This window comes from Thalassophryne amazonica, chromosome 3 (genome assembly GCF_902500255.1).
Source record: "Thalassophryne amazonica chromosome 3, fThaAma1.1, whole genome shotgun sequence".
In the NCBI taxonomy this organism is placed as follows: Eukaryota; Metazoa; Chordata; class Actinopteri; order Batrachoidiformes; family Batrachoididae; genus Thalassophryne; species Thalassophryne amazonica.
In genome coordinates, this window is record NC_047105.1 from 17,897,712 (window position 1) to 17,913,645 (window position 15,934).

At 38.9% G+C, this 15,934-nt stretch overlaps 1 protein-coding gene across 1 annotated transcript in view; it reads right to left on the reverse strand.

The window, feature by feature from the left end:
- Positions 1-2,297: 2,297 nt before the first annotated feature.
- LOC117506389 (metabotropic glutamate receptor 7) overlaps positions 2,298-15,934 on the reverse strand; it is a 922,561-nt gene continuing 908,924 nt past the window's right edge. The window contains 1 exon segment of the mRNA XM_034165896.1: positions 2,298-2,598. Within this exon segment, the coding sequence (XP_034021787.1) occupies positions 2,549-2,598 (50 nt within the window). The 3' untranslated portion in view covers positions 2,298-2,548.

Sequence of the window (15,934 nt, forward strand, 5' to 3'; positions counted from 1 at the left end):
AAAGCCATATTCTGCCATGTGAGAAAATATCAGTTGCACAAAGAAAGAGAACAAAATGAAAAACAAAATTATACATTACAGTTCAGAGCAGACAGGTGGAATCAACTGTTGTTGTGTAAATTTTATCTTTTTTCAGATTGCGACATCAAACATATCAGGCATGCATTGACAACCTTGACAGCAACACCTTTTTGTTCTATCAGCAGTCCATGAAATCACCCGTGAAGCCAGGACCCGGGTTCTCTTAAAGTCAGCTACAATACAGTTAAGGGTCGTCATCATCATCGTCATAACTCTTACGAAATACCGGAGAACCCTTGAGTGCATGTGAATAGGAAAAGGTACATATGGGGATGGAAATGCTTTCATCATGATACCACAAACAACAGCTCAGAATGAAAAGGCCTTAAAAACACGCAGGCCGGATTATTATTTTTTATTTATTTTTTGGCTTTGTGTTACACAACCAACTGAAGAATCTCATTCTTACCATATTGAGGTTTTTTTTTTTTTAAATCATCAAATATATGGTGATTTGTTCCCTGTTTCAGCCATTTGTATGACTACCAAAAAGGTTCTATGTTTTCATTTTTAGTTTAGAACATTCCCAGTTACCAAATGAGTGAGGAATAACTCACTAATAAAATTAATTGTTTCTTTCCTCGTGTCATACATTTGTATGGCTACTAAAAACAATAATAATAATAATAACAACAACAACAATAATAATACATTTATTAATAAAAAAACAGGTTCTAAAATGAATGTGGAACAAAAACTAAAAACTAAAAAACAAAAACTATGACGTTTCATTTACTGTCTCATACATTGGTATGGCTCCACCCCAACAAACAAACAAACAAACAAACAAAAAACAACCCGAAACCCATCCCCAATACACACACACACACACACACACACACACACACACACACACACACACACACACACACACACACACACACACACACACACACACACACACACACACACACAGCAGGTTGTATTTTTTTTTCATTTTTATTTTTAAAAATTCCCAGTCACAAAATAAGTACAAATTTATGATGATGTGTTCACTGTTTCAGCCATTAAAAAAACAAAACAAAACAAAAAACAACAACAACAAAAAAACTTTATATTTTAATGTTTAGTTTAGAACATTCCTGGTCGCCAAATTATTGTGGAATTGTATAATTTTTGATGTTTCTTTCCCTGTCCCATCCATATGTATGGCTACCAAAAAAGAAGAAAGCAAAAACAGGTTATTTTTAAAATAAATTATTCCCATTCACAAAATGAGTGTAGAATGATAAAATCCATGATGTTTATATCCTGTCTCATTAATTTATATAGCTACAAAATATAAACAAATAAACACAAAGCAAACAAACAAAAAACAAAAACTAACAACAACAAAAAAAAACCCAAAGAAAAACAAAACAAAAACAGAACACACACACACACACACACACACAAAACAACAACCAAACCGCCCCCCCCCCCCCCCCCCAAGAAACAGGTTCTCTTTTTTTTTGTAGGGGGTAAATTCCCAGTCAGAATATAAGTGGATAATAACAAAATCTGTGATGTTTTCTTCACTCTTCTCACTGATTTCTATACCACATAAAATAAAATAAAAATTTAGGATCCATCTATTTATTAGATTCCCAGTTGCAACAAAGGAGGAGAGAGTGTGAGCCTCCTCGAATAAAATGTCGGTATTAGAGTCCAAATTTCTGTGCCACGTAAGCTTCAGTGGAAACATCAGATTCCAGGTGGCAGTGTGAGCAAAGCCCTAGAAACCTCAAAGTGAAGAATATGGCTTTAGTTAAAAAACAAACAAACAAAACAAACGGAAAACCCAAGTTACTAAAAAACAATATGCATCTAAGAAGCAAGAGCAAAATAGATTCATCATCAACATCAAAAGTGTTATCATAAAAATAAAAACAACCAAAGGTGGCCGTAAAGAACAACACGCGCGTTGACAGGAAGGTTGGGAAACTTGCAGTTTGGAAGTACATCAATGAGACAAGAGGCAGGCTGAGGGGCTGGGTCGCCTGTCCTGCCTCAGTTTGAAGCTGAAAGCCCTGCCCTTTATGACATCATCAGCAGAGCGAGATATGGAACTCCACCAGCGCACCTGCTGCCTACTGCTATTCACAACATCAAGCAGCGTCTGCAAGGTCTGTGGATATATTCCGTCCCCATTGCCTCACAAACAAACCCATTTTGATTTCATCACATACCATCTTCAAACCTAAAATTCTCTTCATGTCAGTGCTTTCTGGCTTCTGTTTAACTGAGTGGATGTTTGCGTACCCAAAGTCCCACAATGCTACGCTCTAGTGATTCGCTGCTGCTGCCGCCTGCATTTCAGAGTCCGCTGTGAGCAGCCAAGAAAGTGGGACAAAATTAAGAAGAAAAATCCATCCCTTTTTTTCCCCCCTTTTGTAATTTTTCATGAATGTTGGGCAGGAAAGCAGCTGTCTCCAGCGATCACGCTCTCTTTTCCATCTCAGTGTGTTTTTGTGATGGAGGAATGACGTTAGATCACAAGGTCATTGTAGCTCACGTAGTTCTTCTTTGCTGCAGGACCTACAGAGAGAGATAAATTGACAGAAAAAAAAAATCAACTACTGTCGTAAACTTTGTTATTTTACTTCAGTGGCGATGGTGTTATGATGTGAGAGTTGATGGTGGATGAAAATGGTCATACATGAAAGTAGTAAGGGTTGAATTATGATAAGGAATAATAGGGTCTGGTGCCTTCAATGCTGACAGTTCTTTTAAACCTTATTCTAATTTTGTTTATCCTTGACACGTCCGTCCCTCTCACTACATTTCCGTCTCTGCAGCTGATTCTCTGGATTTGGTACATTCACACATGGATGGGCGATGTGAACTAATATTAACATCACTGCATATTTCGCTGTATATTTCACTTTTTGTATTGGGACATTATTACGTCTGCCAAAGATGTAATAAAATCATCTGCATTTATTTATTCGTCTGTCTGTCTGCCTGTTAGCAGGATTACGTCAAAACAACTGCATGGATTTTGACAAAACTTTTGCCACAGATACATATTAGGCCACGGAAGAACCCATTAAATTTTGGAGATGATCTGGATCTGGATTCTGGATCAAGTTTCACTTTATGTAGGCTTTGAAGGATTACTTTTAGCAGGATTACATCAAAACTGCACAAATTTTGAACAAATTTTCACCACATATAAGGCCATGGAAGAACCCATTAAATTTTGGAGGTGATCCGGATCCAGATTCTGGATCAAGATTTCACTTCATATAGGCTTTGAAGGATTATGTCAAAACTACTTCACAGATTCTCCCCAAATTTGCACCACAGATAGATATTACGGCATAAAAGACTCCACTGAATTTTGGAACTGATCTGGATCTGGATCCAGATTCTGGATAAAGATTTTGATTTCACATTATATAGGCTTTGAAGGATTACGTCAAAACTAATTTGTGGAATCTCACCAAATTTTCACCACAGATAGATCAATCAATCAACTTTTTTCTTGTATAGCGCCAAATCACAACAAACAGTTGCCCCAAGGCGCTCCACATTGCAAGGCAAGGCCATACAATAATTATGAAACACAGTCTACGTCTAAAGCAACATAACCAAGGGATGGTCCAGGGTCACCCGATCCAGCCCTAACTATAAGCCTTAGCGAAAAGGAAAGTTTTAAGCCTAATCTTAAAAGTAGAGAGGGTATCTGTCTCCCTGATCTGAATTGGGAGCTGGTTCCACAGGAGAGGAGCCTGAAAGCTGAAGGCTCTGCCTCCCATTCTACTCTTACAAACCCTAGGAACTACAAGTAAGCCCGCAGTCTGAGAGCGAAGCGCTCTAATGGGGTAATATGGTACTACGAGGTCCCTAAGATAAGATGGGACCTGATTATTCAAAACCTTATAAGTAAGAAGAAGAATTTTAAATTCTATTCTAGCATTAACAGGAAGCCAATGAAGGGAGGCCAACACGGGTGAGATATGCTCTCTCCTGCTAGTCCCCGTCAGTACTCTAGCTGCAGCATTCTGAACCAACTGAAGGCTTTTTAGGGAACTTTTAGGACAACCTGATAATAATGAATTACAATAGTCCAGCCTAGAGGAAATAAATGCATGAATTAGTTTTTCAGCATCACTCTGAGACAAGACCTTTCTGATTTTAGAGATATTGCGTAAATGCAAAAAGGCAGTCCTACATATTTGTTTAATATGCGCTTTGAATGACATATCCTGATCAAAAATAACTCCAAGATTTCTCACAGTATTACTAGAGATCAGGGAAATGCCATCCAGAGTAACGATCTGGTTAGACACCATGCTTCTAAGATTTGTGGGGCCAAGTACAATAACTTCAGTTTTATCTGAGTTTAAAAGCAGGAAATTAGAGGTCATCCATGTCTTTATGTCTGTAAGACAATCCTGCAGTTTAGCTAATTGGTGCGTATCCTCTGGCTTCATGGATAGATAAAGCTGGGTATCATCTGCGTAACAATGAAAATTTAAGCAATACCGTCTAATAATACTGCCCAAGGGAAGCATGTATAAAGTGAATAAAATTGGTCCTAGCACAGAACCTTGTGGAACTCCATAATTAACTTTAGTCTGTGAAGAAGATTCCCCATTTACATGAACAAACTGTAATCTATTAGACAAATATGATTCAAACCACCGCAGCGCAATGCCTTTAATACCTATGACATGCTCTAATCTCTGTAATAAAATTTTATGGTCAACAGTATCAAAAGCAGCACTGAGGTCCAACAGAACAAGCACAGAGATAAGTCCACTGTCCGAAGCCATAAGAAGATCATTTGTAACCTTCACTAATGCTGTTTCTGTACTATGATGAATTCTAAAACCTGACTGAAACTCTTCAAATAGACCATTCCTCTGCAGGTGATCAGTTAGCTGTTTTACAACTACCCTCTCAAGAATCTTTGAGAGAAAAGGAAGGTTGGAGATTGGCCTATAATTAGCTAAGATAGCTGGGTCAAGTGATGGCTTTTTAAGTAATGGTTTAATTACTGCCACCTTAAAGGCCTGTGGTACATAACCAACTAACAAAGATAGATTGATCATATTTAAGATTGAAGCATTAAATAATGGTAGGACTTCCTTGAGCAGCCTGGCAGGAATGGGGTCTAATAAGCATGTTGATGGTTTGGATGAAGTAACTAATGAAAATAACTCAGACAGAACAATCGGAGAGAAAGAGTCTAACCAAATACCGGCATCACTGAAAGCAGCCAAAGATAACGATACATCTTTGGGATGGTTATGAGTAATTTTTTCTCTAATAGTCAAAATTTTGTTAGCAAAGAAAGTCATGAAGTCATTACTAGTTAAAGTTAATGGAATACTCAGCTCAATAGAGCTCTGACTCTTTGTCAGCCTGGCTACAGTGCTGAAAAGAAACCTGGGGTTGTTCTTATTTTCTTCAATTAGTGATGAGTAGAAAGATGTCCTAGCTTCACGAAGGGCTTTCTTATAGAGCAACAAACTCTTTTTCCAGGCTAAGTGAAGATCTTCTAAATTAGTGAGACGCCATTTCCTCTCCAACTTACGGGTTATCAGCTTTAGACCACAGATAGATATTACAGTATAGAAGACTCCACTGAATTTTGGAAGTGATCTGGATCTGGATACGGATTCTGGATCAACATTTCTCTTTATGCTTTGAAGGATTACATCAAAACTAATTGGTGGATTCTCACCAACTTTTCACCACAGATAGATATTACAGTATAGAAGACTCCATTGAATTTTTGAAGTGATCTGAATCTGGATTCAGGATCAAGATTTCACTTTATATACGCTTTGAAGGATTCACGGAATCACACCAAATTTGTACCGCAGATAGATATTAGGGCATGGAAGACTCCACTGAATTTTGGAGGAGATCTGGATCTGGATTGGTGGATATCAGAAATCTCTGATTGCTCTTGTTCTATCATGGTGTGAGTGTTTTTTGCATGATATGACCTCATAAATACTGATTTATTTGATCAACTGTTTAATTTGGACTATTTTTCTTTTCATTTCTGCTCCTTCAGGGTTAAATCTGGATTAAAACCTTCACAAGTCAAATATTTTTATACAGTTTTACACGGTTTTAAATGCTAAGCAAATCTTGACTGTATATTTAAATAATGCTCATATAGGTTTAAAAAGGTGTGATTTCAGTGCAAAGGTCTGCTGGTTCACACAGCAGAACCAAACTGTTATGTTATTTCTACATGTGAAAAAGACTAGCTAATGACATTCAAAAGAAAGTATTTTAACATATGTTTTGACTCGTGGAGCTCAGCAGAGAAAAAAAAAAACAAAGAATCTGTGATCATCATAGCCTCAGTGCTGCAGTGCTGATCAAAGCTGCAGATGCACCAAAATGATTACTAGTTTCCAAATTAGTGGATATTTGGTGAATTTTTGTGTTATTTCTTATTGGTGTCATTTTAAAATATTTCTGGCCTGGCAGGGCCAGCAATATTTGTTGGCCTCATTTCTCACAGTGTTGACTGTATTGTGTAATCTATATCATGATGTGTTTATATTAATAATTGCCTGTTTCTTTTATACTGAGGTAGCATTTATTTGTTGTGCATAATGTGCACCTTAATGTTTAGGTTTTGCATGTTAGACACCAATAATTACAGTAGCCTCACTTTGTAAAAGGAAGACAACAATCTGCTCCTGCAAGCTGCAGCTGCTCATCAACATATTCAGTTCAAATATATATGGGCGGCCATCAAATTCAAATGTTTCAGCTCTACACTAAAATGATCTAAACAGTCAGCCGGGACTTTGTAAGAAGACATCAGTACTTCGATGGTAAACAAAAAGGCTTCACTTATCCTCATTCTAAGTGTATGGATAAAGTGGAGTACCACAGGGAAACGATCAAGGACCACTCAGTGATTTAAAAAAAATTCTTTACATTTACCAAGGTAAATATCAATGTTTGTAATTACATGTTACTCTATTCAGTGGAGACAAAAAGCAATTTATTGTGATTCATATTGTGATTTCATCTCGCCCTGTAGACTGGCATTGTATAGCTGCTTAGGACAAGTTCTAACAATCAACGAGATACTTTTTTTCCCGAGCAAAACATTGTACCCAAAAACATCTAAAAACAAGCCCCAGGTTCCAAACATCAGAGTTCCCCTTCCCTTCATGTATGCTGACTGATTCTGGTTTGGACTATTATCATTCCACCCATGGAAAGCGTTGATGTGCACGTACACACTGGTCTCGCTTGGCAGAGTGATGTGCTGCACTCGTGTGCTTTGTACTCGTGTCAGAAAAACCAAAGCGCATTGTGTTTTTGTCAAAGTTTGTTGCATCGGTGATGCTCTGACAGCGTTAAAAATACAGAAAACATCACAGGTGACACCTCCTTCCAGCTTGTGCACACATATTTCCATTTCAATTGTCATTTGGGTTCAGCACGACTAATTGCTGTGTAGTTGGAGCACACCTGCAGAGCTGCTCCTCACGCGTTTGTCGCTTTATCTTTTTACAGCAGACGTGCTGTGATGAAGGCTTTATGGCAAATGTACTTAAGTAAAAAGCATTTTCCGTGTGCAATAAAGCAACTTGAGTAAGACTAGAAATAGCACTTTAAAGTGGTATTTCTAGTGGTACACTGTCCTCAAAAGCAAACCATGTAAGATGAAGTCATTTAACATGTGCAATGTTTTAATGAAAGTTACAGTCTGTCCTCACATTTCGCATTCTCTTGGTATGATGTTCTTTCAGTGTCAAACAAAAGCAGGCTGACAAATCTGGTTAAAGATGCAAGTAATGTGATTGGGTGCAGCAAGCCCATCTGCAGAATATCTAATGTAAGTGTGTTATCAGAAAAGCTCAACAAATACTTAACTGTCCTGACTATCCACTTTTTAAGGATTTTAATCCTTTCTGGCTGCTGTTTTAGAATGTCCAGGACAGAAACAAGGTGCCCCAGTGCTTTTTTATTCCTGTGGCTATTAAGATCCTTACTTTATCGGGGTAATTTGCTTCTTTTATGTGTATCCTGGCTTAATAGTTTAGATTTTTCGATTTAGTATGCTATTTCTTTATTTATATTAATTTATTTTATCTGTTGCCATTGTACAGCAACTGATTTTGCATTTATTACGTCCGCCAAGGATGTAATAAAATCATCATTGTTTATATATTTATTTATTTGTCTGTCTGTTAGCATGATTACGTCAAAACTATTGCAAGGATTTTGACGACATTTTCACCACAGATCGATATTAGACCATGGAAGACTCCTTTCAATTTTGGAGGTGATCTGGAACCAGATTTTGGATCAAGACTTCACTTTATATAGGCTTTGTAGGATTACGTCAAAACTACTTACGTCAAAACCTCTTCACGGATTCTCACCAAATTTGCACCACAGATAGATATTAGGGCACGGAAGATTCCATAAAATTTTGGAGGTTATCCGGATCCGGACTGACCGACGTCAGAAATCTCCGATTGCTCTTGTTTATTTAATGCATTAATATATAGTGCTGTTTAATGATCAGTTCTGGTTCAGGGAGTATTTTTGCTTGTTTGTTGCACAACTTTTATGTAATTGTGTACTTGCTTTACTTCTTTACATTTTATGGTTGAACATGACTTGATGCTTACTGCAAATCAAATTTAATTTGGGTTAGTAGAAGTTGAATAAATGGACAAAAAACAAACTGTGTGATGGTGAAAGTTTCTCATTCAGATGTTAATTGAAGGAGCAACAGGTGTCACCTGAGGTGTTCCGTTTGGTCGTGAACGCCTTCCTATCTCTCAGATGCAGCACTCCTTTCCCCTCCCCTATGCTGGCTTCTACTTGGCCTGTGTGCTCATGTGGTGACAAGTAGCTTAAAGCCAAAACCCCATCATCAATCTTCCCGACAAGATAAAAGGAGAAATGTCAGTATGCATATTATCACCTGAAAGTGTTGCATAACCTTCCCTGCTTTGTCATAACCAGACCTTACTCATAAAGTGAAATGCCAGCTACAGTCCACAAGGGCCAACAAGTATTTTTAACTTACCTTACAGTATGTTCTTAACATTTACTAAAAATGTTAAATTTTTTGCACTGATAGTGAGAATAATTTTCAAGTATCACTTTGCCTTGAGTTTCAATGTAGATTTGGAGTCTAACGAGATTTTTTTGCTTTATGATATTTTAAAAGTCATAGTGTGTAGGATACAGTGCCATCTAGTGGTGAGGTTGCAAATTGTATTATTCTGTCACCTGTCATAATTACATTTACCAAACTAAATTTCGCCGAAAGGAGACGATTAATAAAGAACTTTGAACTTTGATTTACGTTCATCTTTTCATTTTTTTGTTAACAGGGAAACCCTGAGCAGCACAGTGGATTAGTGGTTAGCACTGTTGCCTCGCAGCAAGATGGTCATGCGATCGATTCCCACCTGTGGCTTTTCTGTGTGGAGTTTGCATGTTCTCTCCGTGGGTTCCCTCCGGGTGCTCCGGCTTCCTCCCACATCCAAAAGCCATGCAGGTTAGGTGGATAGGAAACTTTAAACTGTCTGTAGGTGTGCGTGTGGGTGTGAATATGTTCGTTTGTCTATATGTGACCCTGTGACAGACTGGCGTTCTGTCCAGGGTGTATCCTGCCTCACGCCCAGGCTCCAACCCCCCCATGACCCTTAACTGGAGTAAGCAATTGAAGATGAGGAAACCCTGTCAGGTACTGATGTTCACTTACCTTCTCTTGTGACAAGTAGTATGTATGACTAACCAGAATAGAACAGAGCCTTTATTGTCATACATACAATGAAATTTGTCCTCTGCATTTAACACATCCTAATTATAGTTAGACACGATCCAACCACTAGGAGCAGTGAGCAGCCACAGTCCGGCACCTGGGGACCAACTCCAGATGTAGAGATGCTGCCTTAGTCAGGAGCAGAGAAAGGAACAGACCTTAAATAAACATGGTTTTGAATGTGGGAGGAAAACGGAGCACCCAGAGGAAACCCACACAGACACAGGGAGAACATGCAAACTGTACACAGAAAGGGCGGGAAGCGATCCCACAACCTTCTTACTGTGAGGCACTAGTGCTAACCACTAAAGCAGCGTGCCGCCACCAGCAGTCTCATGTTTTTTGGGTTTTTTTTTTTTTTCATGATACATCACAAAATGTGTTACATTTTCATGATCAGGTCAAGGACTCAATCTTTAACCTTAACCCTAATCACAGCACCCACTCTCTCTCCCCGCAACACCCCACATTTCGTGATACCATCACAAAATAATTTCATTATACTGTCACGACAATGTAACACACTTCATGACGGTATCACAAACTAATAGATTAAATCAGTTTTTGTGACACTATCACAAACATGGCATGAGATCAGGTTGGACTAGTACAGTCTCTGTAGATAAATCCACTCTAATCTTGCCATAGTTCATCAGTTTTAATAAATTGGTGGCCAAGTGGTTAATGCACTTGGTTTCAGTGCGGAAGGTTCCCGGTTCGAATCCCACCCCTACCACATTTCTCCATGTAATGTGGAGTTGCGTCAGGAAGGGCATCCGGCGTAAAACCTGTGCCACTTCAACATGCCAATCCACCTTGGATTTGCTGTGGTGACCCTGAGTACAAAACAAGGGAGCAGCCGAAGGGACTTCCTTAATGAAGTATATAAAATCTCCCACATAACAACAGCTAACTATTTTAGAAGGTTTCTTTTGTCATATTATTTATGTAATTTTTGTTCCTGCTTACTGCAATTAGGGGTCACAAAAGAAGGTAAGGGTTCATTAGTCCAAAGGTTCAGTAGTCTCATTTACTCCAAATTAAGCCAAACATCGCAATTCATAGAGTCACCCGTGAAGGTTGGATAATTGTCTTGCCTCCATTGGCCAACATTGGAAACTTAACTGGATGCACTACCTCCTCTGTCTCAACAATGTAGCAGTAGTGGTGCATTTGCAGTTACACTGAGTTCATGTAGACTACATCAGTTGACGTCTCAAATGTTGAGCCAATGATCAGTTCTGCCAAGTTATGCTGCTGCTCTGTGGAGTGTGCTGCCTCCGATGGTGAAAACTGAATTACATCCTCCAGTAAGTCAGTGGACCATAGCAAACATTGAGCTCTGCCAGTACAGCGCTGCCCTCCACTGAGCTACGTCGATCTGCAGTGAAGACAGAAAATTTATACCCCTGGAAAGAGCCTTCTCTGGCGTTTCGCAGAGATTTTTGAGAATCTGCTAGGTTGGCCATTTTCAGCCATAGTGTGGACACACTAACTAACTAACCTCTGCCAACACACAAATTTGCACCTTGTATCAGAATCCTGTTAGAAGTGGCTTTTCACAAGATAAAATATAATACAAAATATACATCAAAAGAGCTTTGCAATGTTAAAAAGAATCAAATATCCACTAAATTCGCAATATGGATCAGATGCAGATCAAATTTACTCTATTCATTGAGAGTGCCAGTTTGCACATTGTTATATATAATGCAAAATGTACACCAAATGGGCTTTTCAATATTAGACTCAAATGTCCACAAAATCCACAATCTGGATCAGATCCAGATCAAACTTTGTCAGGTGATAGTGAGTGCCAGTCTGCACCCAACTTTCAAATATGAGAGTGATTGGGGCACGTTTGACTAAGATATAATGTAAAATAAACATTAAATGGGGTTTTTCAATGTTGAATTTAAATGGCCACAAAATATGTAATCTCGATCAGATCCAGATCAAACTGTATCAGTTGATAAAGGATACCATCCTACATAATGCTCTTGAATATGAAAGAAATTAGATTTTTTGACAGAGTTATGAATTTTTGAAATTTTGTTGATAAAGATAAATTTCAGTGATAAAGATGGGGATTTTTCTAATTTTCCAAGAATTCTTCTGAGTTTGCCCTTTGCCCTATGACCTTAAAAATTGAATCAGTTCTTGCCTATCAGGATATGAATCTTCAGTAAAATTTCATGATGATATATAAAAAATTGTGGGCTCCAGGATGCTCACAAACAAACAAACTGGGGCAATAACATAACCTGCTCCAACGTTGTTGGCAGAGGTAAGTAACAGACACACAGATTTGGGTCTGGGAGAATTATGACATAGATGCTCTATTTCTCAAAAATGAGGGTTTTCAAACTTTCTGCCTACACCACCAACCAGTAGACACCCACTGATTCCGCTTTGTTTTTCCTTCAGTCTTCCAGCCATGCCTCAAAATGCAACAAAGTAATTTTGTCATTTTTGGGCCACTGTTTCAATATGGCCGTGTCACATGTTGGCCTCCATGAGGGAATTTGCTCCCATGTAGATATGAAGGGCTCATTTTCAGCTTGGGAAATCAAACTGATTCATTATTACAGGTAATTATAGACAAATGAACTGATTATTACGAACGCTATATTCAATTTCTGTGCATGAACTCCCCCAAATTCTACATACTGTGGCTTTAAATATGTTATCACATTTTCAGATGCATTGCAAGAATTTGTTTCTTTTCTCTTGTTTCATCTACATGAACGGTTCCAGCCAGACTGAGAAATAAATAAAAAGGGGTAAAAAAAAAAAAAAAAAAAAAAATCAAATACGACATTTCTGGATTGCCTAATGCTTTTGGTTATATCATAGTTGATGTTTTTGATGAATGTGTGATCCAGAAATTGATTCTGTCAATTTTCATGTTCTTTCTGCAAAATAACACTTGAAATGTGAGCAGTTTAGATTGGTTCATCCTGAAACAAATAAATGCCGTGGAAGTATTTCCCTTAAGCACAGAGGACATGTCAAAGAAAGCGTGATAGGGGAAGTGCTGCATGGAAGGGTTCTTTTTGGGAGCATTCGTGACTTTTAGGAGAGATACAGAAACCTTTGTTGCATGTGGAACCAGCTTTTGGAGAAAGGCGTAGAGGACTTAGAAGAGTAGAATCAGAAAGATTTGGACCTTTGAAGAGAAGCTGAATCCAGATGAACTGAGAGAAGATAGAAAAGTCTTTGTTGTTGAGAATCTGCTGCAGGAGGAGGAGGAGAGTGGAAGGATAGAGTGCCACGAGTGCAGAGGCTATTATAGTGCAGTGAAAGGCAGGCGGAGACAGAGTGACGGATGAAGAAGGCAGGAGAGAGCAAGACTCAGCCTGCATCTGTAGGGCAATCGGGAGCCATATTGGGGGGGCGCAGAGAAATTTTTCGAAAATATTCTTGCATGAGGTCTTCTCGTTCCTTCAATACGGTATCGATGAGGAGCTGCATTTTGCAAAGTACAGTTAAGCCAAATGAATGATCCCTTGAAGTAAACAGAAACTAACACCCCCATCACTTCTGAATGCAGCTGAATGAAAATTTGACCCACATTTGGGCGGCGTTGAGGTGCATTCGCAGCCGTCGGACAGCACTCTGAGTGCAGTCTGAGCACAGTCCAAACAGTAAGGCACAGTTATGTGACTGCCCCGAATGTTTTGCTCATGTTCAAAACAGTCGGGGCCGGTGTAGTCGAAGTGGAAAAATACCGAACGCGAGTCGAAGTGCTGTCTGACTGCAATCTAAACAATCTGATGGCATGAAAATGGAATTCATGACATTCTGATCGCGTTCAGGGGGACGTTTGCCATGTTTCCGCCACGTTGAACCCTGGCTGAATGTACCAAATGTGCCTGAACACCCAACGAGCGCACCTCGAATGCTCAAATGCTGCTGCAATATATTCTGCCAGACCGCAATCGTATGGCTTGTAAGTGCGTTCGGCTCATGCACGTCATGTACACGGATCAGTCGGGGCGGGTTGGAGCGCAGTCTGGGTATTTGGACGGCTGTCTTATTCCCTCCCAGATGTGGCACAAATTGTGTGGTTTTTTTTGGGCATTCCGCCTGTTTTGGCTTGGATCGTGTTCATTCGTACGACGTGTGATGGGCCCCTCAGCAGCAAGCTCCATCAAGTAATGCCCAGGTTTTCTTCTTTATGGCTGACAGTCAAGGACGAGATAAAACAATCTGTTATCAGAATGAACGTCAAATTATGTGAGATCCTGGTGAAAAGGTTTTTCAGTTTCTCATGAATATGGTCCATTTTTCAAGTTCATCTGCACACAGCCTGAAGCACATCTAATGTGTTCTGTGTACATGGTGGTGGCATAGCTTTGTGATTTTCATTTTGTTCCTAACTTTTGCGCTTTGGGGTGGAGACACCTTTGCAGATGATTTACTTAGACTAAAGGTGCAATTGATAGTGGGTGGTAGCATGTTGTAGACAACAGTATGTACATGAGGATTTTGCGTTGTTACGTTTGAATTTCAATCAGCCACTTGCTTGTATGCGCCTTGTGCTTCCTTATGCACAAGGCGCATAAGGAAGCACAAGGTGTGTTTATCCACTGGCAAGTAGTAATGAAAGAAAATCAATCTCTGATTTCAGACATGTCGTTTTTGTTCCATCCACACTATTTAAGCAAACTCGTTAATAATTATGCCAGTTAACCCTCTGGGGTTCGAGGGCATTTTTTGGACAGTTCACTCGCCTGGCATAAATGTTTTATTATTGCTGTTAACAGCTCTTCCTGCATCCCACAATCAAGTTTTATGTCTCTTTTTTCAGGACAACCTGTACTTTCAGAATATATATGTTTTTGTTGTGTTTTATAAGTGCAATAAAGGTTTACAATCAAAAATAGGCAAGGAAAAAATAAAGCGAAAAATAATTTTCCACACACATTTATTCAAAACACACAGCAAACTATAATAAACAACTGTTTTGACACTTTATAAAGGTAATTTGAGGTCTTGTTTGAAAGACTGCACAACAAAAAGGTTCAAACAATAAACACAAATGCACATTTTGAACAATATATACAAAATGGTCTATGTGTTTTGTTGTCCATTGATATGGTAAACAGTGCTTTACGCAGAGAAAGCAACAGAGTTATCCAGTAACATTCATATGCAAACTAGTGGAGCAATCCTGATAGTTACACACTCTTTGTTTGAGCATGTGAGATTGTCATCAGAGGCTCTCCGTGTGCTCCTGCTTTTCACTGATTGCTGTGCGTAATGGCGCAGGGCACACTGAATATGTAATAATAGTATGTACTCATTGGAGCACCCAGGGGGCTATTCAAACGGGCCAACTAGTAACATATCACTCCTGAAAACGATCTTTGGCTTTTCACGTGAGGTAAATCTGCCCTACGATTGGATTTTGGAAAACCATGTGACGGTGAACCAATTCCGATTGGACACTCACATTGCGCACGTCATCATACAGCTTCTATGAGGAGTACAAAGATGGCCGATGGCTGGCTCGAAAGTCCACAGAGTTAACTTTTCAGCAAAAAAAGTAAGTTTCTATCTCATATCATTCAAAAGTTATTTATAATTAAGTAAAGCTTGGTCTTAGCCGTTGTATACAATGGCGCCGGCCCCAGAGGGTTAATAACTCTCCTGATTGAACAAACATACAACTGTGTGCACAGAGCACATACAGCTGTGCATCATCCCGCACAGACTCTGAACTGTGGGTGTATGTTTATTTATGTGACAGTAATGTTCCTGAATGACAACAAGAAGTACTTGCAGAACAGTGCAAAACCGTGATCCACCGTTTTTGTATGGAGACATTTATTCTTAAAAGAAACAAGCACAAATTAAATCATGAACTATTCAAGTTTACAATGAATTTTTTTTTTTTGCTTGTTTTTAATTCTCTGTGTGTGTGTGTGTGTGTGTGTGTGTGTGTGTGTGTGTGTGTGTGTGTGTGTGTGTGTGTGTGTGTGCAGAAGTGGTGGCTTAGTCGAGACAGAATTCATGAAAAGTGTCTTTATTAAAGGTCAACAGGCATTTTTGAGTAGAATTATATGAGCATTGTTTTTAACTTGTTCAAAT